Here is a 25,750-nt window from a genome sequence, read left to right as displayed (position 1 = left end):
AAATTTCAAGTTCAGTCAAATGTTTTCCAGAGTTCATTATATAAGTCATGAATGGTCAAAATTTCATTGCAATCGGTTCATTGAATCCGGAGATATAACAGCTCAAAGTTGACAATCGTATAATTCTACCTTTTTCAAGAATCTTTATAACTTCGTGAAGAATGGCCTGATCTTTTCTAAATGTGGACCACTGATACACTACTAGTTGATGAGCTTACAGTAGAATTTTGAGATTATTTAATGCACATTTCGAAAAGTTACAACTAGTTAAACATTTTTTGAAAAATGAAAATTTTGCCTGTCCTGATCATTTTGTCTATCCCCTGCACATTGGTCGGGCTCCATACAAAGGGGCGGCCAAAACTCTCAAAAAATGAAATTGATATTTTTAAACTTTATTTCACCTTATAACAAAGTTAATGTATTGTAGTTTTATGATTCTTAATTAAAAGCATACCAGCTTTTGTATTTCAATTACAATTTCACCGCCAAAGTGGCCTAAGTCATAAAATTGAAAAATGAATAATTCGAAAAAAGTAAAATAATAATATTTTGTGAATGGAATATATGTTTTATGTTATCCAGCATATGAAAGCTTGTTGTTGGACTGTTTGAATGCACGTATGGTGCAAAATTAATATGTCACAAAACTTTTCAAATTTTCATATATTGTACCTTACGATTTTTGGTAATTTTCAAGTTAGAAAACGGTTCGTGTCGTCACGTGTCGCCGCAATTTCGAATAGTACATCTTAAACATCATGCTTAGGGCTGCATAAAAACGTTTAAATATTTTGCAGAAATTTGCTGTTTTTCAAATTAGAGCTATTTAAAAAAGTCATGTTTTTTCATATATTTTACGTTATTTTTCCATTTGTGACTGAAATAAAATTCATCTTCCCACATTTTTCACACGTTTTGAACAAACTTGATTGGATTTGATCGAAAGTTGATCATTTAATTAAATTCAAATTGATTTTCTAACAAAAAACGCAAAAAATGTGGGGTTTACTGATTATTACCGTTTTTGAAATTATTGAGGTTACGTTATTTTTGAATACCCCTTTTTAAACACTAAAAATACGATATAACATATCTAGACAACCTATAACTTCGATTAAACACATAAAAAGAGTTTTGGCCGAACTTTATTTTTTTCCGACCATTGTGCCCTGTATCAAATAAGACTTTGGTAATTTGAATTGGTGAAAAAATCATCATTCTACAAGAGTTTGATTTTCTGGGTCATAATGACCCCAATGCATTATTCGTAACTGTGATATGCCCCTCGGGCATTGCGCTTCAAGCTTCGAGCCCCTACCAAATAACGACGTTCATGAATTTAATTTGGTATGGGATACTATATCATCTATTGTCTTACATCTATTGTTAGAGTGAATTCTGAGAATGGAGCTAGAAGATAAAAGATATTTGTTGAATTCGATCTACTTCTAATCTAAATTACCATAAACTTTTAGCATCAGTGATTTCATTCGGAATGGTAAATATTAAAACATGAATTTCGTACGTAAATCTGAATATTATATAGTGTTATTTCATTGTTATTTAACAGAGTGGTAATTAAAGCTAGGCATCTCGAGTGTACCGAAGAAATGAAAAGATAAAAAAGAATACTAAACGTGAGTAACTACAAAATTATTGATTATATACAAAACTAACTAAAACATGCAAATATACAGGAATTTGAAATTCTCCTCTGAAACGCAGGACAGGAGTATTTTGTAAATTCGGAAAGAATCTCTTCGAGGCAAATGCAACATCTTTAAAATTCGTTTACCAGAGATGTCTAATCGCAGCAAATCCAGCATTCAAACGAATGGGAGTGTTCGTAGCCAGAATTCGTCCCGCAACAAAAGGAGCCATGAGAAAGCACCTCCAGGTAGTAAACATGCGATTGCTGGGAATAGCTGCCGTACTTGCAAATCGTTCGATACCAGCCCTATGGTTCACTGCGTCCATTGTGATGACTGGCATCACTTTGCGTGTGTTGGTGTAACCCAAGACATCGAGCAAAATAGCTGGTGCTGCCCATCGTGCGAAAAAGCAACACAGCAGAGTTCGAAGCCTGATGGGGAATCAAAACAAACTGCAAAAACCAAAACAACGGGTTCATCGGCATCGAAGAAAGACAGTAAGAAGGCAGCTGAATCGATCGGCGATAATAAAAAAAAGGCGACTGGAGCGATAAAAAAGGTTCCGATCGTATCCAGCAAGGGAGCTTCAACGAAAACTTCCGGAATGCAGACAAGGAAAGCCAAAAAACAGTTAGCTGAAAAACAGGAGAGGTCCAAGGCTGCATCGTTCGTATCAGCATCTTCGAAAATGTCAACAAGAGGGCAACTGGAAGCAGAAATCAAAAAAGTGGAAGCGGAACAAACACTCCTTGAGCAGGAAACTCAGCGCAAACGAGAGCTTCTCACCAAGAAGCTCAGTCTGCTGGAAGAGCTAGCTGAAACCATGGGCGAGCTGGAAATCGTAGTGGAACAAGACGCGGACGAGAAGGTCAATTCTTGGCTGGGCAGTAACAATCTACAACAGGCGGTCGACGATGGCGATGATGAGTCCAGCGACGACGATTCCGACGAGAAAACTGCCGACAGCACCGAAGACCGCAGTAGCGAGGCGTCAGAAGAAGAAAACGGCGATGATGATGGTAGTAAATTGTTTGTTCCCCTGCGAAAATCGACACCGACCAAGCAACTGTCGCAGAGATTTCCAAACGCTGATCGCATGTGTTTAAACCGTTCCCAAACAGCTCTCACGCAGGATCAAATAGCGGCTCGTCAGGTAGTCTCTCGTGACTTGCCGAAGTTCGGTGGCAACCCCGAAGAGTGGCCAATGTTTATATCCACTTTTGAAAGTACCACAGAAATGTGCGGCTATCGTGACGATGAAAACATGATTCGTCTGCGCCACTGTCTACGTGACGATGCTCTTGTCGCTGTGAGAAGCTTCCTAATGCATCCCTCTACAGTGATGAAGGCCATCAGCGTGCTTAAATTACGGTTTGGTCAACCCCAAATCATTATAAACACATTGCGAGAGAAAGTGCTCACGATGCCACCAGTCAGGCCAGATTCTATGGACCGGTTGATTGACTTTGCTCTTGCCGTACAAAATTTATGTGCTACAATTGATGCGTGTGGACGGAAGGAATACAAGCGCGACGTGACGTTACTGCAGGAACTCGTCGGAAAGCTACCCCCTTCCATAAAGCTAGACTGGGCTAGATTCCAGAGGACCCAATCCAAAGTGAACCTGTTTACCTTCAATGATTGGGTGTACTCGGTGGCTGAAGACGCGTGTCTAGTATCGGGAGCACCAGTCTACAACAGCAAAGTGGTCGAACCTCGTGGGAAGAAGAGTAATAAGGTCTATGTGAATTCCCATACCGAATATCGCCCGGATAAGCAGATTCGATCAGATTCGAAACTTTCGAGTACCAGGCAATGTGGACGCGGGCAAATCGGAGAAGGGGCACAGGTTACCGCGAACAAGAGCTGTCCAATTTGCAAAGGATCGTGTAAGAATCTAGTGAAGTGTGAACGATTCGTAGAATTGTCCTATGAGGCAAGATGGGCAGCGGTCCGTGAGCTGAAGATCTGTCGTAGATGCCTCCGGCAGCACGGGGGAACATGTGATCGGAAACCGTGTGGTACACAGGGCTGTACATTCAAGCATCACCCCATGCTTCATAAACATCTGTCTGCAACAACGAGCGCTTCAACCACCAGAGAACGGGAACCAGCTGCCATCAATGAAGAACGTAGCGTTAATGCTCACCTGTCAGTGAAGGGAGCTGGAATGTTTCGTTATTTACCCGTTACTTTATATGGAGAAACCGGTCAAGTTCAGTGCTACGCCTTTCTTGACGACGGATCGGAGCTGACATTAATCGATCGGGAAGTGGCAGATTCTTTGGGTGCATCGGGCTCTACGATACCACTTTGCTTGAAGTGGACTGGAGGAACCCACCGTGTGGAAGCATCGTCCCGTAGCATCGACATTAAAATCAGCGGCAGTTCCGGTAATATATTCCACCTTGCAGACGTACGAACAGTTGAAGAGCTACGGCTACCCCAACAAACAATGGATGTGGACCAGCTAAGGGCATCGTTCCCTTACCTTAAGGATGTGCCAGTGAGTTCATATACGATGGTGCGCCCGCGTATCTTGATCGGTCTCAAGCACGCCAATTTGTCGTTGGTTCGCAGAACTCGTGAAGGCAGAATAGGTGATCCAATAGCCGCTAAGACCTTGTTAGGGTGGACCATATTTGGTGGACGTGCAGATAAACTGGATCGACAAGAGCGTCACACTTACCACATTTGCGAATGCAACATCGGGTTCGATAAATCTCTAGAGGAAGCAGTCAGACAACACTTCACTCTAGAGAGTCTAGGAATCTCGCGACCGGAGAACCCGATCATATCAAAAGCAGAGCAAAGGTCTCAGGCACTATTGCAGTCGCTGACGAGGTTCGTTGGAGATCGATATGAGTCCGGGTTTCTTTGGCGACACGATAATGTCCGCTTGCCGGATAGTAGACCTATGGCACTGTGGAGGTTCGAATGCCTGGAAAAAAGGATGATGCAAGATGACAACCTAGCCTGTGCCCTGAAAGCGAAAATCGAGGATTACTTTGAAAAGGGATATATTAGAAAGCTGTCAGCTGAAGAGCTTGCTGGTCACTGTGAACGTGTGTGGTATCTCCCAATTTTTCCAGTCAGCAATCCGAACAAACCGAAGAAACTAAGAATCGTGTGGGACGCTGCTGCTCCCGTGCATGGAGTCTCCCTTAACTCGGTCCTGCTTACAGGGCCTGATGAACTGACTTCGTTGCCCGCAGTTCTGCAGAAATTTCGACAGTTCAAGGTGGCAGTGGTCGGTGATATTCGAGACATGTACCACCAGGTGAGAATGCGGCTTCCGGATCAACATTGTCAAAGGTTTTTCTTTCGCAGCGGTAAAGACGAGGAATTAAGCGTTTATGTCATGCAAGTTCTAACCTTCGGGGCATGCTGTTCGCCGGCAACCGCACAATACGTTAAAAATAGAAACGCGGAAAGGTTCCAAATCGACCATCCACAAGCAGCCGACGCCATAATTAACAAGCACTATGTGGACGATATGTTGGCGAGCGAGGAGACGGAAGAAGCAGCTATAGATTTAGCAACAACTGTTCGTTGGATACATGCAGAAGCTGGATTCGAGATCCGAAACTGGCTATCTAATTCACCCAAGGTAGTGGCAGCCTTAAACGGAGTTTCCGCCCCGGAAAAGGATTTGAACCTAACAGCTGACGTGGCAACCGAAAAGATCTTGGGAATGTGGTGGAACACTGCAACGGATTGTTTCACATTCAAGCTCTCCAAGGGACGTTTCGATGATTCTTTAATCGAAGGAAGCCGTAGACCAACCAAACGCGAAGTGCTTCGCGTACTGATGAGCATCTACGATCCTTTGGGGTTGATCTCACACTACATGATGTTTCTCAAAGTCACGCTTCAGGATGTTTGGAGGACTGGAATTCCTTGGGACGCACCCATCGAGGAGAAACAGTTTAAGGATTGGAACACCTGGGTAAAGTTGTTACCCCATCTGGAGAAAGTGAGCATTCCAAGGTGCTATCGACAGGAAACTTCGGCGAACGAGACAACAATCGTACAGATGCATACGATGGTGGATGCCAGCATCAACGGAATGGCAGCTGTGGTATACCTGCGGTTCGAAGAGGACGGCAAAGTGGAGTGTGCGTTGGTCAGTGGTAAAACTCGTGTGGCTCCGCTTAAATATTTATCAATACCAAGGCTTGAACTTCAAGCCGCCGTCTTAGGTTGCAGGCTAGCCGAAAGTGTTGCCAGCAACCTCTCGATCAAAATTTCGAAGCGACTATTCTGGACCGACAATCGCGACGTACTTTGCTGGTTGCGATCCGAGCATAGGCGCTACAGTCCCTTTGTAGCTGCTCGTGTTGGGGAGATATTAGACTCTACTACTATCGATAGCTGGAGGTATGTGCCATCACGTAAAAACGCAGCTGACGACGGAACAAAATGGTGTGGACAACCAGATTTAAGTTCAACTAGTAGGTGGTTTAAAGGACCACACTTCCTCTGGGAATCAGAAGACAAATGGCCCAAGATGCCGTTTATAAATTCCGAAACCGACACTGAATTGCGTTCCAGCCTAATGATCCACGTTGAAGTTCCTCGGCCTGTAATCACGGCTGCGTCATTCTCGAGCTGGAAAAGAATGATCCGGGTGACTTGCTACGTACTACGGTTTGTCTCCAACATTCGTCTTCGACTTTGTAAAGGAAGCATACAAAGTGGCTTCTTGACCAGCGAAGAAAAGCAGGCTGCAGAAAGATATCACTTTTGTATAGCTCAAAGAGAGGCGTACTCCGAAGAAATCACTATGTTGAAGTCAGGAAAGTCTTCTAAGCAGGTCCCAAAATCAAGTGCACTATTCAAGCTGAGTCCTTTCCTGGATTCCAATGGAGTTTTGCGGATGAAAGGGAGAACCGGTGCATGTCCCTTTGTGAAAGAAAACGCAGTGCACCCCATTATTCTACCGGCGAATCATGATGTGACGTCTCTCGTACTCAGTTCGTACCATCAGAGATTTCATCACTGCAATTATGAAACCGTAATTAACGAAGTTAGACAGGTATTTCGAATTCCGAAACTACGAAGACTTCTATCAACTTTACGACGCCAATGCTCCCGATGCAAAATCAGAGACGCACGACCAAATCCACCCGAAATGGCAGATCTCCCTACAGGAAGGCTTGCAGCGTATACTCGACCATTCTCACATGTGGGGGTGGACTTTTTTGGCCCATATCAAATCACCGTTGGACGTCGCACTGAAAAGCGTTGGGGAGTCATGCTGACTTGCTTGACGACAAGAGCTGTGCATATTGAGGTTGCCTATTCCATGACTACGAGCTCTTGTGTAATGGCATTGCGAAATTTTATTGCACGACGAGGAATACCATTGGTCTTCTACAGCGATCGAGGAACAAATTTTGTTGGTGCACAGAAGGAACTGCAGAAGGCTTCGGAGTTGTTCGACCAAGACAAGATGGCATGTGAGTTCACAAGTCCTACAACTTCTTGGTTCTTCAACCCTCCCAGCTCTCCACACATGGGTGGAAGCTGGGAAAGGTTGATCCAATCCGTCAAACGGAACCTATTGGAGATTCAAGGCACACGGCGATTAAGTGATGAAGAGTTGCGCAATGCTTTAACTGAAATTGAGTACACGTTGAATTGCCGACCTCTTACGCATGTGCCGATTGACGATGAGTCAGAATCCGCGTTGACTCCAAACCATTTTCTTTTGGGGTCATCAGATGGAAGTAAACCGCTCACCAGAAACGACGACAACGTTGCAGTACTTCGACGTGGGTATGAAGTATCACAAATAATGGCCGACTATTTTTGGCGAAGATGGCTTCGTGATTACCTTCCCGATATCACGCGACGCACCAAATGGTTCCAGAAGGTTAAACCGATCGCGGAAGGGGATATCGTCATTATTGTAGATCCTGATCATCCTAGGAACTGCTGGCCTCTGGGACGTGTTATTGCAACCGTAAATCGAGATGGACAGGTGCGACGAGCAACCGTGCGGACATCGAAAGGGATATATGAACGACCTGCCGTCAAATTGGCGGTGCTCGATCTTGCTAGCGAATGATTGTAACCCGACCTAGTGTTGCGGATTACCGGGGGAACTGTGATATGCCCCTCGGGCATTGCGCTTCAAGCTTCGAGCCCCTACCAAATAACGACGTTCATGAATTTAATTTGGTATGGGATACTATATCATCTATTGTCTTACATCTATTGTTAGAGTGAATTCTGAGAATGGAGCTAGAAGATAAAAGATATTTGTTGAATTCGATCTACTTCTAATCTAAATTACCATAAACTTTTAGCATCAGTGATTTCATTCGGAATGGTAAATATTAAAACATGAATTTCGTACGTAAATCTGAATATTATATAGTGTTATTTCATTGTTATTTAACAGAGTGGTAATTAAAGCTAGGCATCTCGAGTGTACCGAAGAAATGAAAAGATAAAAAAGAATACTAAACGTGAGTAACTACAAAATTATTGATTATATACAAAACTAACTAAAACATGCAAATATACAGGAATTTGAAATTCTCCTCTGAAACGCAGGACAGGAGTATTTTGTAAATTCGGAAAGAATCTCTTCGAGGCAAATGCAACAGTAACTTTTTTAATGCCCGAATAAGGTTAAGCGCATATTAAGCCTTAAATCGGCCTTCCAATTAACCTCAAATCAGCTAAAGGTTGAATAAAATCAAAAAAATAGACTTTCAGAAGCTGAATAAAGTATTGTACCTCTTCTGCTCAGCTATTGCTCAAATGAAGGCTGATTTAAAATAGATGGAGAAACTTTTGTACAGCATCAAATTGTTACCAGGGAAGTTGCTAATATGAGATTACAATTAAGTCCGTCACCCCGCTGATTAGTTTGACCCCGGCTTACGGTAACATAACACTCATAGAACGCTTAAGCGATAGGCAAATAGCTTATCATCTGTCGCTATAGCAAACCTCTGTCTTGAATTTTTTTTTTGTAAAATTGATGCAACTATTTTTATATCAGGTGATGATGATGATGTTGATGTTAAAAGTGTACCCACCATCATCGCAAGGATTACCTATGGCTGCAGAACCATTCCGGGAGGGAATGATCTACCTGATGGTTTGTTGTAACAGGGTGAGTTAAAATCACTGAATCCCTTCGGTAGTCAACAAAATGCTGCTATCTCATGACAAAAGTCTGGCTACTCCACGAACTTAGGTCCGGTCATCAGTTCATTAAACTCCCTTAGGCTACACCTCCCCGTGTGTAATATACCCAGCAATATGGAAAATAAAACTTTAGAATGTTATAATACAGAATTACATGGCGGTAAAGCGTAAGTGTAGTGGAACATATTGGGAATATAATAAAAATAAATTACCTGATTAAACCTGAGAGAGTATAGAGGATTGCGAAGTTAACCCAAATGCGGTAAATGTTGAAAAAAAAAAGAACAATCTCACCCATCCTATAAAGCTGGCCGTCTTCAGATCTGAAACTTCGATAATCGTTCCAACCATCTTCTCCGAGAATGGTAACTTGGCCATGACACAGGTACACCAACCACAACGCAAAATTCTGGATCCTTCTTATTTCAACCGCAGTCCGTCGGCTCATTCAAAATGTTTTCATTTTTCATTTTTTTTTTTGTCAATGAATGCCTCTGCTGCCGTAATTGTCACTCTGCAACTATTTTTATATCAGGTACGTATTTATTCAAAGAAACTCTGACAGAAAAAAATAATCGGAAGGAAATCCAGAAACCATGTTTGAAAAAAAAAATCAGGTAAACTTATTGGATAAGTTGTTTCAATTCCTGGAGTAATGGCTGGATGAATCTCGGGTGTCTAGCGGAATCAACTGGTGGATTTCTAGTGATATCTCTGAAGGAATTCAAGAAGTAATCTCTTGAGGAACTTGTTAAAGAATCATTCTGATAATTCGTGGAAGAAACTCGGGTGGAATAACTGAAAGAACCACAGGTGAATTTATGATTATAACTCTGTAGCAATTTTGATGAACAATAATTTTGTCAAGTATTCCGGGAATGGCTGATTTAACATACTTTTTTAAGCAAGACGCAAACAGTAGTGACGATTCCTTAAAATTTCCGCACATCATTCTGGTCAACACTGTATTGAGCCTCAGTTATGTGTGATTTATCTCATACTGCTTTTCTTTCTAAGTGCTTCTTGCCTCCTTGCATCACTATCCATTCGATCAGCCACAAAATTCTAACAAGTTTGTTGTGAGAATGACTGATGTTATCCTGCTGAGATGGTGATCGTTCTGGATTGCATGGCACTAGAAACTGTAAGACGCAGCAGGCAATTTGGTTTGGCATTGGACGCGGCCGTGAATGGCTTGGAAATACCAATTGACTGAAAACAATTCGCAACCCTTCTCGGGAGCTGATGTCTTGTTAATTTATATTTATTAGGCATTCTCTTGAAAAGTAACTTTTAACCAGCTTAAGCATATGGTTGCATGCGAAGTGTGCTCTGCACCACAGCAACCAAAGAAAGACGAGACTACTTACTGCAGTTAACTTCTAGTGGTTGAACTTTGCACTTAATCTCAACTTCGACTAATTTAATTCCAATCAAAAACTCCTCTCGAAGTCGAGAGCCACCAGCTTGTTTGGTTTCTTGTTGTAAGCATCCAGTCAGTGCACGAAGCAAGTATGTATCATCTCTCTTGTTTTCTCAAAGTTGTAAACCATTACCCTTGACGCGACTGGCTTCGTTCCGTTTTGTAGAAGTTGAACGGAAAACCGCAGTTAGACAGAAGCTGCTACCGTATACCAACCCATTGAAGACAGAGCCCCCAGAAGCACCTGGATGAATTATGACCTAACGCTATCCACCGCCGTCCCAGTTTGAGTCACAGACGAATGCTGCTACTACCACCATCAGGGGAAAAATTTCCCGTGAAAGTTATGATCGTCATTTATCACTTCACTTCGAGAAACGCCTTTGTTAGGAAGGAGGACGATGACGCTGACTGCGACTGCTTTGAAGCATCACGTATCATCTCTACAGTATTTGATGATGCATTTGTTACTTTATTTTTTGCAAACACTGCTCGAGAAGTTCAGGTAATTTAGGAATAAAACCAGTAGCTTTAGAGAAACTAATTGAAAAATATTGCAAATAAAAACAAAAATTCAGAAATTTCAAGACCTATATGTTAAGCCAGATTTTACCCAAGCGAAAATTTCCAACCCTATCGATTTAAGAATGTTTCAGTGACTCAAAATTGTAACTGAAGTACATTCTTGAAAATAACTTCTGCAAGAGCTGATGATATTTTGGAAAAAATTTCAATCAAATTTCTTCAAAAACTACTGTCGACTATTTTTTATGGATTTTTCGGAAAATAGATTCTAATAGGATAAAAAAAGCATTGAGAAGTATTTCAGCATGGATCACTAAAAATTTCCTCGTTGATGCTTTTTTGCAGCTCCTAGAAAATCTAGCGGAACCTTTAACGATTGCAAATTCGAAAAAAAAACAGAAAAAATCAAAGTGAAAATTCTGTAGATTAAAAAAAACGGAAAAAGAAATCTAAGGAAAATATTGACGAAATCCCCGTTGTATAAATCAGTTGCGATACTTTTTTGACTCATTTAAAAGAAAAAGCTTTAGCAAATATTCTTGAAGAATTACTTTACTGTTTTGGAACGAATGTATTTTTTAATTTGTGGAGAAAGTTTTGATGATTTTTTTTAAGAAAAAGTGACAATTTCAAGAATTTTCTAATCTGACTTTTAAAAAATCCAATACATAACGGCCATCACTGTACCTAGCCCGCGCCGTTGACTTCAACGTTCGCCGTGAGATGCGATGGCAAACATGTGCTGCTGCATGCTCAAAACATTTCAAAAACTCGTTCGTTTGAAGGCGTGTGTAAGACATTTTGAAGCGAAAACTGTTCTACACAATGTTGCTGATGTTGCCAGCTGGGATGAATTATTGACGGGATTCCTGTCGGAAAACGGAGGATTTGCTTTATGTTCCCAAACAATAATGGACATCGGTGAGAAAGATCTGGCTTCCAACCATTATTGCAGGAATTTCGTTACCTAAGTGGGGGCAAGTGCATCTCAATGAAATTGGAAAATTCACGGCCATGACCAGGACCACCTGCTGGATAGACCATGAACCCTTGATGATAACCGGCAGTGGCGAATCCATTAACCATTTTTCTATCGCGTGAATAATTAAAGCGCAATAATTGTCCACGATAATGAGAGAGCTCTCTGTGGGTGCGGAAATCACTTTACTACAGTTGGGCCCTGCTACTGCTGTGCATTCGAAGCTACTACCCACTGCTGCTGGGGATCCAGTAACTATGTATAAAGGGGAAGTCATTGTGAGAAACCAGCGGGATATAGAAGGACAATAATTACGGTGATAACTCTGGTGAATTACCATTAATGAATAAGGTCGGCGCGATGTCTGGAATATAACGAGCTGTTTGTAAATCAAGTGGGGAAATAATGGGTCTGGTCTAAGTCTTCTTTAGATAGATATTATGACTCTAATTGAATATAAAAGCACGCCAGTGATTTGATGAGATTGAAAATTTAAAAATTGTCCTAGATAAAACAGCTCGCTGAGACTTCTACAAAAGACGTTGCATTTATGCAAAGATGGTAGGTGGTGATATATGTATATACCAGAAATAAGTCTAGGCTAAAAATTTACTTCGTTTTAATGGCGATGCGTTCCCTTACTAAGCATATACGCTCCCATTTTCATCCTACTCAAAACAAAGGAATAAAGCGTTGTTTCATTTGTTTCTTATTTATTTATGTTTGTTAGAAGTGAGCACAATTGATAACAAAAAGAAAGGAATTATTCGGTGCCATAATCGTTTTGTTTCCGAATAGGATGAATTTAAGAGCATAACCCGGGTAGAGGTGAAGAACTGACGATCAAAACGTGATATTGGTTTTGTTGACGCCGAGGAAAAGATCCGAGTTTGAGCTCGGGCCATAGAAATAACGTTGAGTCATCACTTTATTGCTACATATATTTGAAACTATATACACAATATTTACACATCGAATTGTTCTAATAATAAGGCACCAACTGCTATCCCCACTCGTGAACTGCAGGGGGACGCAGGACAAGAGGTCGCGCGCGGAGCGCAGATCATCGGCTGCATTATATGATCTGTTTCGATCGGCGATCAACTAAGTACTGCTGGTTTGTTGCGAATCAGTGTGGAGACGGCCCAGACTACAAATGACTATTGTTCCAACACGTTGGCGATGCGCATTATTATCCAGACTGGTTGTATATTGATTGATGACCAACCGTGTGGAAGATGTCGTTGGGTTTGGGGTGTATGCATAGAGGCAAAATTTATTTCGAAGCAGATGAGTATTCTGATCGCACTATGGGCTAGGATGAGTGGCCAAAATATTAGCATTCACGCTTCGGCGTGAACATACTCCCCGCCTTGAATCACGGATGATTCAAACTGAACGTTTTAGCTGAAGCAAGCCTCTGCTAAATGATGGCGTCTCGGTGTGTCGATAATGATCCTTGAACGACTGCTCGTCACGCTAAGATGATGCGGTCCAAAGTGGTTTCGGAGTGGTGACTTGCAATCGTAGTTCGGTAAAATAACGAAGACAGGTGTGACAGTATCGGTTGGATTTTGCCCTGATTGGAATCGCGTTGTGATATGAGGGCAATATGGTTGTAGGCTTGAGTGTGTTTTCGGTTGAAACTGCCAATCTTGTGGTGCATTCCTAGGTGGTTTGCACGCAATGGTGAATCCCTCCGGTCCGAGCATGAATTTGTCGAGGAACAGGATTCCCTGCGGAAGATTGGCAACTGTGGTGTGAAGACGTAGCTGATCCTGTGGTACAGTTTGACTGCACGCAAACATCTCCCAGCCTAATCACGTTGAGTGCATTGCGGGAGAAAACGAACGGAGGATAGCTACAACAGTGTGTTCGCGATTCGTCAACCCTATGGTACAGCTTTGAAAGCAGCACGCAATAACGAACGGAGGGTTGTCGAACCAGATGTGGTGTATGGGATTGGTGTCTTGGGATGTAATTGCTTTCGGGAACTTCTCTGTCACATGTCGGGATACAGTTGAATCTTCTGGAGGCTCCTTAGGTGCGCAATTCCGCGTATACGGTGGCAAAATTGGCGTTGACTATGATGTCTTCAGGACAATTGAAGTCCCACAGATTCACTTGCAATGGCGTCCGCAATGGTGATTACGATAGATGCACATAAGCTTCTATTGTCCTCAGGAGCGATGGGACGTCCAGGGCCCGAGCATCTATCCGGCTCGAAGGACCAATGTTGACGCCGAGGAAAAGATCCGAGTTTGAGCTCGGGCCATAGAAATAACGTTGAGTCATCACTTTATTGCTACATATATTTGAAACTATATACACAATATTTACACATCGAATTGTTCTAATAATAAGGCACCAACTGCTATCCCCACTCGTGAACTGCAGGGGGACGCAGGACAAGAGGTCGCGCGCGGAGCGCAGATCATCGGCTGCATTATATGATCTGTTTCGATCGGCGATCAACTAAGTACTGCTGGTTTGTTGCGAATCAGTGTGGAGACGGCCCAGACTACAAATGACTATTGTTCCAACACGTTGGCGATGCGCATTATTATCCAGACTGGTTGTATATTGATTGATGACCAACCGTGTGGAAGATGTCGTTGGGTTTGGGGTGTATGCATAGAGGCAAAATTTATTTCGAAGCAGATGAGTATTCTGATCGCACTATGGGCTAGGATGAGTGGCCAAAATATTAACATTCACGCTTCGGCGTGAACAGGTTTGATTGATATAAGAGATAAAAGATATGAAAACAATATCTCAAAAATGTTCCTGGAACATCAGAACAAATATCGAAGTTCGATATTTCAAGTTGAAGCGAATAGCTTGCTGCTATTGGTTAGATCTTACAAGTTCTAAACATTATCTCCAGGAGTGAATTTTGAAAATTATGTTTAGATATTTTATCTTATATCAATCAAATCAATATCACATTATGATCTCAATATCAACATATAGGGTCTTGTACCATTTGGGCAGGTGTACCTATTTTGGGCACTTGCTGCAATAACTAAGTCAATTTCAAACCGATTGATTTGAAATTTTGTATAGAGTTAGGCACTTACAGTATCTAACTTTGTACAAAAATTCAAATCAATAGGTTTGAAATTGACTTAGTTATAGCAACAAGTGCCCAAAATAGGTACACCTGCCCAAATGGCACAATACCCTACTATTATTAAGCTCTTTTTCCTCTATCCGCGAAGATTGTGTTCCTATCTTAACCTTCACGTACCCGACCCCCAACATCTCATTTTCAAAATGCTGGCATTTCGTCAATTTTCATTCAATTTTTTTTTTGAAGTCGCCCTCAATCGATCATAAATAGGTGCTAGTTTATTGCACCGCAAGTGGTCATGCAATATCCGAAACCATTCCGGAGATGATCCGGATTTTACTGGAGTCAGGGAGGGTGCCGAAATGGCTAAAAATGATTATTTCGTGTGTTATTATGTTTGAACCATCGATTTTCAGTGGAATTTTCATTGCGAACAGTAAAACACAACTGCGATAATCAGATTTGAATAAGTTGACCCATCCGATTCACCGTGACAGGTTCCGCGGGGGCATCATTGAGGTCACTTCTGGTTTCCATCCAAAACATGTCGTGCGACATATCAAACTTCATGATTTTGAATGACTGAGTCAGAAACGATACCGTGAAGTCTGTATCAACTAAAAGGGCCACCCCGGAACATCTAGCATAGATTCCACGGGGGTGACATTGGGGACATTTCTGATTTGCAACTAAAACATGCCGTGCGACTTATCAAACTTCATGAATTCAAGAGAATGGGGCTGAAAAAACTGTCTAAAGTATGAAGCAACTGATATGGCCACTCCGGAACACCTAAAACAGGTTCCGCGAGGGCCTCTCAAACACAATAACACCCGAAATAATCACTTTTGGTCATTTGGCAAAACAGACAACTCCCCCTCTCCCTGACCCCAGTACAATCCAGAATATCTCCGGAATGGTTCTGGATATTACATGACCACTTGCGTGTAATAAACTTGGACCAATTTATGATCGATAAGGGGGACTTCAAAAAAATCGTATGAAAATTGACGAAGTGCCAGCATTTTCATGTGAAGGTTAATTTAAAAGCTTTGGATTAATAGTGTTATGAAAAAATGATTTCATTCGCATTGCGAAGAATTTATATAAACCTTCATAAAAATCCTAGGAAGAATTCCAATAACAATCTCTGGATCAATTCTAAAATTAGCTTCAAGAAAAAAATCTGGATGAATTTCTGATGAAATCTCTGAAAGTTTTTTTTTTTTGAGAAATTTCTATGGGAATTTGAGGAGAAATATGAATCACTTTACTAAACTCCTGGGGGCTCTTCATAAACCACGTAGACCAAAATTTGGCCATCTCAGACCAGCACCCTCCCCCCTCGTAGACTTTTGTCCATACAGAAATTTTGAAATTTGTACCCAAGCAACACACATGTTATATAAGTGTTACGACAGCGCAGGTTTTGGTTGTATAGAAGTTAATTCGGCGTTATTTCAACATTGTGTTGGAATTGCGTAAAATAAACTTCTTTACAACCAAAACTTGCGCTGCCGTAACTGTTATATAACATGTGTGTTGCTTGGGTATGGAGCGTAGACTATGGTCAGACCCCCTCCCCCTCCCCCCAAAAAGTAATTACTATAAATCTAGAAAAAAAAAATCTGAATCAATTGTTAGAGTAAACCATGGAGGTGATATGTATGTACTACTTGCGCACCCCTAGCGCATTCGATATGTCATTTGATGTTCGTCTTTCCGAAGAGAGGTTGTAACGTCCGAGGTGAAAACGATGAAAGGAATATATGTGAACGTTAGTTTACTCTGAACTACCATCGCGACTAGATCACTTATTTCCTCCATATCACAGTTAGATTCTACTATAAGTCTCCACCACGACCTGGCTGGTTCGGTCCCGATAAACAGTGTTCTTATTCGGTATAGAAAAGGAGGAATTCCTTGTGTAGTATCTGGTGAAGTTCGTGTAGCGATCGCTGGTGAAATTCCTAAGAATCCCCTGAAAAAAATCGTTGTAGATTTTGTGGAGGAATATCTTTGGGGAAATACCTTAAATCATTTCTAGCCGAATTTTCAAAGATTTTTTTAGATGTTTTGAAGTAAATTCTGGAGGATGTCCTTATTTTTGGAAGATATTGAACCTTTTGAGACATTCCTAGAGAAACCTCTGAAATAATTGATGTGGGAATATCGGGAAAAAATTACTTGTGGAACTAGCTTAAGGAAACCCTGTAAGAATCTCTGGAGAATTTTTCAAAGCATTTCTGAACAATCTATTAAGCACGGCCTTACTTTCGAAAAAGGACTCACGTTTATGTTAATTTGTCGAAAGTGGGATTCAATCTCAGGTCCTCGGCATTCAAGGCATAGGTGAATTACAATTAGCAAATCATGAATTAGATTAAATTTCATATTAGTTTGAAAATTTCATCTCATTTCTAAGATTACTTACTTAATAACAAAAACTCTGCAGGAACTTTTTTATTCGTAGTACACAGCAAAAATTTCTGAAAACTACACCTGATGTAAACCAATTTGACATTTAAATTTCTATTCCATTTCATTGAATTTTACATTCAACAATTTCTTGTGCGGAATGTTGAACGCAAACTTCATACTGAGAGCAAGTTGTAAATTTAAAAAACGTTGGAAAAATATGTGCGATATGACGGGGTTTCTTTGTTACAGGTTATATGATGTAACATTTTTTACTGTGTATAGCATAAACAATTACATTTTTTTTGTCTATATTAACGAGATTTTTAACCCAGGGCTAGTTCATCTCGGGACCCACGTTTGACTTCCCTTCCGAAGGAAGAACCCACATTTTGTGGGTATGTCGGGAGTGGGATTTGATCCCAGGTCCTCGGCGTGATAGTCAAGTGTTCTAACCACCACAACAGGTCCGCTCCCTCAATTACAATAGTAATAGGGTAGCCAGCTGCATGTTCCGCGGTAACAACTTTCTTATTTAAAAAAGTAGGTGTTTCCTTTCACCTCTAGAATGCCGATTTCAACCAATTTTTTTTAGTGTTCGCTATTCATGTGTCGTGTCCTTAAACGATCAACATTTTGAAAAAAAAAAACATCAGTGTTTGTGATTTTTTCATACATTTTTTTGTATAAAAAAGTGATTTTTCTGAAAAAAAAAATCGTTCCCGTTTGGATACTAAAAAAAATATTCCGATCATTCAAGGACACCACAAGGTCCTCTAGTAACGGTTTTCTTTTGGGTTTGTGCTTTCAGTTGAGCCGTTAGACTGTCACCATAGTCACGGCAAACATCTTTAAAAAAAGGCACGTTTTACAGAAAATGTTATAACTTTGGTAATTAGTCTATTTTTTTCAAGTTCTCAAGCTGATTCTACACATTTGATATTGTACTATATATGACGTAAAACGAGAATTTTAAATAATATGATTTCATACTTTTACAAAAGAGCAAACTTTTCCTTATTTTCACGCACCACAACATATATAACCCCTTAAAGAATCTTAAAAAAATATACATGAGTTGTATAAAGCTATGTTCATTTAGAATCCGGAATGACAAAATCACGTATATCTTAGGGATGGAAAAACAAACATAAAAGGTGAAGCCCTCAAAACAAAGGTTATTTATTGTACTTTCATGGAAAAATATCATTGAAATTATTATTATTATCTTTATTATCGAGACTTTCAGTCGATGGCTGGTTCATCTCCGCCCATCATTGAAATTATTTATTTTTTTTTTCACACTTTTTCTCACTTTTTCAGTGTTGACCTCTCTAAAAATCTGCACAACGGTGGTAAATTTTAGCAACAGCCCCTTCCGCAAGTTTGTTCAACAATCAGGTCATCTATGCAGTGTCCTGAGTGCCATGACTAGTCTGACTAGGATTCCGAAGAAAAATTGCCAAACTTTTTTTATTGCGAAATGAGGGGCAATTCAGTGAATTGAGAAAACGCGAAATTTTGAGTGTTTTTTTCGTTGATAAACACTACCCATCTGTGACGATACCACTGAACGTCTCCGGCTGTCATGGCAGCTCCTCAAAATAGGTAAAACCTCTCTTGTGTGCGTTTTTGAAACGCAGCACGCGATTCTTGAGGCTGTCATTCTTGTATGAATTGGTTCTCATCATCTTGTTGCGAAAAAACCATGCCCAGAGTTCGAACTTCTTGCCAAATCTTCAAATTCAAAGCAGATTTATCAATGAATCCAAGCTTTTTTCTTCCGAGGACACTTCCTTATGCCATGGTTAACAACATCTGTGCACATAACACATAATGGTTTTGACGATATTAACATTGTTCGCGACTGTCGTACCTGACCACGCTAAATTTTCAACGTTTTTGTGCAAGATTTTTTTCCACCTCTTGTCTTCAATCTGAAATAACTTTTCACGCGTTGCAAGAAAATCGATGAAATTTTCACCATTTAAAGAGGATTAGTGTATGATTAGAGTGCTGCAAAAGAATGATGATTATGTTCATTGAGAGCGCCAATAGAAAATGTGACATGATTCCGGATTCTAATTGAACATAGCTTTATATGCAGAGAGGAGGGAGAAAGCTTATAAAAAGATGTCAATTTCTTGATTTTTGCTAAGGCTAACCAACCCAAGTGGAAATTACAATATTTGATTGCTCTGATATTCATGCACACAACAGAAACACGTGTATCGTATGAAGCGCGTGTTTCATGAACAAATTGAGATTTGAATTATGAAAAAAATCGATTCCGCTAATGCACATGGTTTGTTCCTTTTTGACAATCCAAATATCTTTCGCATGGAATAAGATGAACATCTTAGCATTGCGCAAATGTGGCTGCGACATCGATTTTTGTGAATCGATTAGAATCACACCAGCAGAATCGATTCACCTATTTATTCGAATGCTTGAATCGATGTTTTCACATCGATTCGATAATATGAAATGTTACAAAACTTTAAATGACCCGTTTGCAATATCGAGTGCATATTCATGGGATGTTTTATTTGTCTGAATAAATTCAATTGACGACAATGGGTTGAAAATGGATGTAACGTTGAGACAGCGCATTCTGATTTTTTTTTCTTTTTGAAAATTTAGTATTTTGATTTAGTAAACATCGATTTGGTCAATTTTATGGGGCTTCAACATCGATTCAAAAAATCGATTACACAGCGTAACAAAAAATAACTTTTTGTCAGTCTCAAGAGCAAACTTATGTGTCTCAAGGGCGTAGCCAGCTTTTCGGCCAGAGGGGGGCGAGCACCCTTAAACTTAAAACCACTTTGCAGTAACAAAGAGTTCAAATACTTCATCATTTAAAAAAAAAAAGTGAAGTATGAAATATGGGTGATTAACAGGAATGGTTCAATGGAAGAATCATATATGATTATAATCCTGAGGAATTCCTCAAGATATTGCTTCAGGAATTTCTTAACAAATGCCATCATGAATTTGAATTTATCCAGCAGTTTCTCCAGAAATTTCTTTAATATTTTTCCAGATAATTTTGATGTAGATATTCCAGAAGAAATCACCTACGGAAAACTTGCAGTAATTCCGTTGGGAATACTTTCAGAAATTTCTTCAATAATTCCTCCAGAAGTTTTATTACGAATTTCACCATGCATTCTTTTGAGAATTTCCCAAGTAATTATTTACCAATATTATTCTTAATTCCACCAGAAATCCGCTTGAGAAGCTCCAGAAAATACTTCAAGAAATTCTCCGGGAATTCTTTCAATAATTCCAATCAAACTAAGATTCCTTTCCTTGAGGAATACCCTAAAAAATTTTTGGAGAAATTTCTTCGAAAAATCCTTTAATGAGTTCCTTCGGAATTAAGGGAATTCCTTCGGAAATTTCTGGAGGAATTCTTTGGAAGTTGCTAGAGGAATGCATTCGGATTTTTTTAAAGGAAACAATAAAAAATAATTTCAGGAATTTATTTCGAAAATCCATGAGGAATTCCACCTGAAATTCCTTGATAAATTCTTCATAAATTTCATGAGGAATTCCTTCATTTCTAAAGCTCCTTGAGAAATTCCATAAGACATTCCTTCGAGAGTTCTTCTACGATTCCCTTTAGAAGATTCTTCGATACTTCCTTGAGGAATTTCTTTGAAATAGATTTAGAATATTCCTTGAGGAACTTCTTCGGAGTTTTCGTGAGGAATTCTTCCGAAAATTCCTTGAGGAATTCCTTCAAAAATTCTTGGAGGAATTCATCCGGAAATTTTTGTGAGAATTCCTTCCCAAATTCCTGAAGCAATTCTTTCGAGAATATTGAAAAAAATCACTAAAAGTCTCTTGAGATATCCCTTCTGAAATTCCATAAGGTATTTCTTTAAAAATCTTTCAAAACTTCATTGAAAAAATATTTCGAATATTCCTGAAGAAATGCTTTTTGTGATTTTTTATTTCCTAGAGGAACTCATTCGGAAATTCTTTGAAGAGTTCCTTCAAAAATGCCTCGATAAGGAAAATTCGGAAATTGTTAAAGGAGTTCGTTTGGATTTTATTTTGACATATGTCAGAAATGTCTTATGGAATACCTTCGGAAATTTTGTGAGAAATTGTTTGATAAGTTCGTTGAGGATTTTTTTCGGTTTTTTTTTATAAATCTTTACGAAATTCCTCAAGGAATTCCAGCGAAAGATCTTTGAGAAGTTTCTTCGGAAATTCCTCAAGAAATTCCTTCAAAAATGTACTGCGAAACTCCTATGAAAACTTGAAAAACTTCTTCAAAAATTCCTTCAGAAACACGTTTAGGGATTATGTGAGAAAATCCTAAGGAAATTTTTTGAGGACAACCGTGAACAATTTTTGGAGGAATTCATTCGGAAATTTTTGGAGGTATTTCAAAGCAAATCCATAACAAATTTCTTTGGAAATTCCGGGAGGGATTTCTTTGGAAATTCGTAGAGGAATTCCTTCGGAAATTCAGGAGAAAATCCTTTGAAAATTCCATGAGAAATTCCTTTGAAAATTCCTGGAGGAATTTCTTCGGAAATTCCTGGAGTAATTCCTTCGGAAATACCTGGAGAAATTCCTTCCTGAAATTTCTGGAGGAATTCCTTCGGAAATTCATGGAGGAATTCCTTCAGAAAATCTTTGAGCGATTGCTTCGCAAAAGTCCTGGAGGAATTCCTTCTGAAATTTATGGAGGAACTCCTTTGGAAATTCGTGAAGGAATTCTTGGAGAAATTCTTTCGAAAATTCCTGGTGGAATTCCTTCGGACATTCACGAAAGAATTCCTTCGGAAATTCCGGCAGGAACTCCTTTGAAAATTCCAGGTGAAATTCCTTTGAAAATCCGTGGAGGAATTCCACCGGAAATTCCTGCAGGAATTCCCTCGGAAATTTCAGGAGGGATTCCTTCGGAAATTGCTGGAAGATTTTCTTCGGAAATTCCAGGAGGAATTCCTTCGCAAATTGCAGAAGGAATTTCTTTGAAAATTCCTGGAGGATCTCCTTCGGAAATTCCTGGAGGATCTTCTCCGGAAATTTCTGAAGTAATTCATCCGGAAATTCATGGAGGAATTTCTCAGGAAATTCCTGAAGGAATTCCTTTGAAAATTTGTGGAGGAATTTCTTCAGAAATTCGTGAATGAATTCTTTCGGAAAATTTCTGGAGCAATTCCTTCAGAAATTCATGGAGGAACTCCTTCGGAAAATGCTTTAGGATTTCCTTCGCAAAATTCCTGGAGGAATTCCTTCGGAAATTCATGGAGAAATTCCTTTGGTATTTCCTGGAGGAATTCCCCCGGAAATTCCTCAAGGAATTTCTTCGGAAATTCGTGGAGGGATTCCGTCGGAAAATTTCTGGAGGAATTCCTTTGAAAATTCATGTAAGAATTCCTTCGGAAAATTCTTTAGAAATTCCTTCGCAAAATTCGTGGAGGAACTTCTTCAGAAATTCGTGAATGAATTCTTTCGGAAAATTTCTGGAGCAATTCCTTCGGAAATTCATGGAGGAACTCCTTCGGAAAATGCTTTAGGATTTCCTTCGCAAAATTCCTGGAGGAATTCCTTCGGAAATTCATGGAGAAATTCCTTCGGTATTTCCTGGAGGAATTCCTCCGGAAATTCCTTAAGGAATTTCTTCGGAAATTCGTGGAGGGATTTCGTCGGAAAATTTCTGGAGGAATTCCTTTGAAAATTCATGTAAGAATTCCTTCGGAAAATTCTTTAGAAATTCCTTCGCAAAAATCCTGAAGGAATTCATTCGGAAATTCATAGAGGAATTCCTTCGGACATTCATGGAGGAATACCTTCGGAAATTCCAGGAGGACACCCTTTAAAAATTCCAAGAGGAATTCCTTTGAAAATTCCTAGAAGAATTTCTTCGGAAATTCGTAGAGGAATCCCGTCGGAAAATTTCTGGAGGAATTCCTTCGGAAATTCATGGAGGGATTTCATCGGACATTCATGAAGGAATTCCTTCGGAAATTTCAGGAGGAAATCCTTTGAAAATTCCAAGAGGAATTCCCTTGAAAATTCCTGGAAGAATTCCTTTGGAAATTCCTGGAGGAATTCCTCCGGAAATTCCTAGAGTAATTCCTCCAGAAATTTGTGGAGGAATTTTTCCGAAATTTCCTGGAGGAATTTCTCCGGAAGTTCCTGGAGGATTTCCCTCTGAAATTCCTGGAGGAATTCTCTCAGAAACACATGGAGGAATTCATTCGGAAAATTCTGAAGGAATTTCTTTCGCAAAATTCCTGGTGGAATTACATCGGAAATTCATGGAGAAATTCCTTTGGAAATATCCAAAGGAATTTCTCCAGGAATTTCCGACAGAATTTCTCCTGGAATTTCTGAAGGAATTCTTCCTGGAATTTCCAAAAAAAATCCTTCAGGAATTTCCAAAAGAGTTTCTCCAGGAATTTCCGAAGGAATTTCCAAAGGAATTCCTCCAGGAATTTCCAATGGAATTCCTCCGGAAATTTTTAAGAAATTTCTCCAAGAATCTCTAAAGCAATCCCTCCAGGAATTTCCGAAATAATTGCTCCACGAATTTCAGAAGGAATGCATCCAAGAGATTCCGGAGGGATTTCTCCAGGAATTTCCGAAGAAATTCCGAAAGAATTCCTGCAGGAATTTCCATACATCTTCAAACGAATTCGTCCAGCAATTTCCGAAGGAATTCCTCCCGGAATTTCTGAAAGAATTCCTCCAGGAATTTTTGAAGGAATTCCTAACGGAATTTGTAAAGAAATTCCTCCAAGAATTTTCGAGGGAATTCCTCTTGGAATTCCCAAAAATAAAATCGAAAAAGACTTTCCGAAAAAAATTCTCCAGGAATATCCGAAGGAATACCTCTAGGAATTTCCGAAGGAATTCTTCCAGTAATTTCCAAAGAAATTATTCCAGCAATTTCCGAAGCAATTCCTCCTGCAATTTCCAAAGGAATTCGTCCAGTAGTTTCCGAAGGAATTCCTCCAGCAATCATAAAAAGCATTCCTCTAAGAAATTTGGAATGATTTTTTTCCAGGAATGTCCTAAAGGAATTCATCCAAGGATTTTCTCAGGAATTTCTCTATAGATTTCTGAAAGAATTCCTCCAGAAATTTCCGGAGGTATTCATCCAAGACTTTTCGAGGGAACTCCCCAAGGAATTTCCAAAGGAATTCCTCCAGAAATTTTCGAAGGAATTCGTTCAGGAATTTCCGAACGAATTCCTTCAGAAATTTCCGAAGGAATTCGTTCAGGAATTTCCGAAGGAATTCTTCCAGGAATTTGCGAAGGGATTCCTCCAAGAATTCTGAATTTTTTTAAGGAATTCTTTCAGGATTTTTTGAAGGAACTGCTTCAGGAGTTTCCGAAGCAATTCCTCCCGGAATTTCCGAAAGAATTCCTCCAGGAATTCCTGAAGAAATTCATTCTGGAATTTCCGAATGAATTCCTCCAGGAATCTCCAAAGGAATTCGTCCAGCAATTTCCTCCAGTAATTTCCGAACGAAGTCCTTCACGAATTTCCGATGGAATTTCTCCAGAAATTTCAGAAGAAATTCTTCCAGGATTTTGCGAAGGGATTCCTCCAAGAATTTTGGAAGGAATTCCTCCAGGAATTTCCAATGGAATTCCTCCAGCAATTTCCGATGGAATTCCTTCAGAAATTTCCGAAAGAATTCCTCCAGGAGTTCCGAAAGTAATTTCTCCTGAAATTTCCGAATGAATTCCTCCGGGAATCTCCAAAGGAATTCGTCCAGCAATTTCCGAAAGAATTCCTCCCGAAATTTCTGAAAGAATTCCTCCAGGAATTTTTAAAGGAATTCCTAATGGAATTTCCGAAGGAATTCCTCCCGGAATTTCCGAAAGAATTCCTTCAGGATTTTCCGAAGGAATTCTGCTAGGAATTTCCGACGGTAATTCTCCAGGAATTTCAAAAAAAAAAAATCTAAAACGAATTTCCGAAAAAAATCCTCCAGGAATTTCTGAAGGAATTCCTCCAGGAATTTCCGAAGGAATTCCTCCAGGAATATCCAAAAGAATTGGTCCAGCAATTTCCGAAGGAATTCATCCAGTAATTGCCGAAGAAATTATTGCAGGAATTTCCGAAGGAATTCCTCCTGGAATTTCCAATGAAATTCGCCCAGCAATTTCCGAAGGGATTTTTCTCGGAATTTCCGAAAGAATTCCTCCCGAAATTTCTGAAAGAATTCCTCCAGGAATTTCCGATTTCAAAAAAAATATCCAAAAAGTATTTCCGAAAAAAATCCTCTACGACTTTCCGAAGGAATTCCTCTAGGACTTTCGGAAGGAATTTCTCCAGGAATTTTCAATGACATTCGTCCAGCAATTTCCGAAGGAACTCCTCCAGGAATTTCCAAAAGCATTCCTCCAGGAAGCTTGGAATTATTTTGTCCAGGAATTTCGTAAGGAATTCACCTAAGGATTTCCTCTCGAATTTCTCTATGGATTTCTGAAAGAATTCCTCCACTAATCTCCGAAGGTATTCATCCAAG

General features: G+C 39.9%; 2 protein-coding genes across 5 annotated transcripts in view; one reads left to right on the top strand and one right to left on the bottom strand.

Moving 5' to 3' along the window:
- LOC109424672 (prolactin-releasing peptide receptor) overlaps positions 1-25,750 on the bottom strand; it is a 561,567-nt gene that overhangs the window by 388,909 nt on the left and 146,908 nt on the right. The window lies entirely within an intron of this gene.
- LOC134284298 (uncharacterized) lies at positions 1,281-8,266 on the top strand. 2 transcript variants are annotated; one of them, XR_009995744.1, is made up of 2 exons: positions 1,281-7,992; positions 8,065-8,266. XR_009995744.1 is itself a non-coding variant. In XM_062843095.1 (2 exons), the coding sequence occupies exon 2, from the start codon at positions 1,804-1,806 to the stop codon at positions 7,726-7,728; it is 5,925 nt and encodes a 1,974-aa protein (XP_062699079.1). In that variant the 5' UTR covers positions 1,281-1,501; positions 1,574-1,803; the 3' UTR covers positions 7,729-8,266. The 2 variants fall into 2 exon arrangements, 1 of the variants encoding a protein (XP_062699079.1); XM_062843095.1 differs by having other exon boundaries at positions 1,281-1,501; positions 1,574-8,266.

This window comes from Aedes albopictus, chromosome 3 (genome assembly GCF_035046485.1).
Source record: "Aedes albopictus strain Foshan chromosome 3, AalbF5, whole genome shotgun sequence".
NCBI lineage: Eukaryota > Metazoa > Arthropoda > Insecta > Diptera > Culicidae > Aedes > Aedes albopictus.
This window is presented reverse-complemented; position numbering and strand designations above follow the sequence as displayed.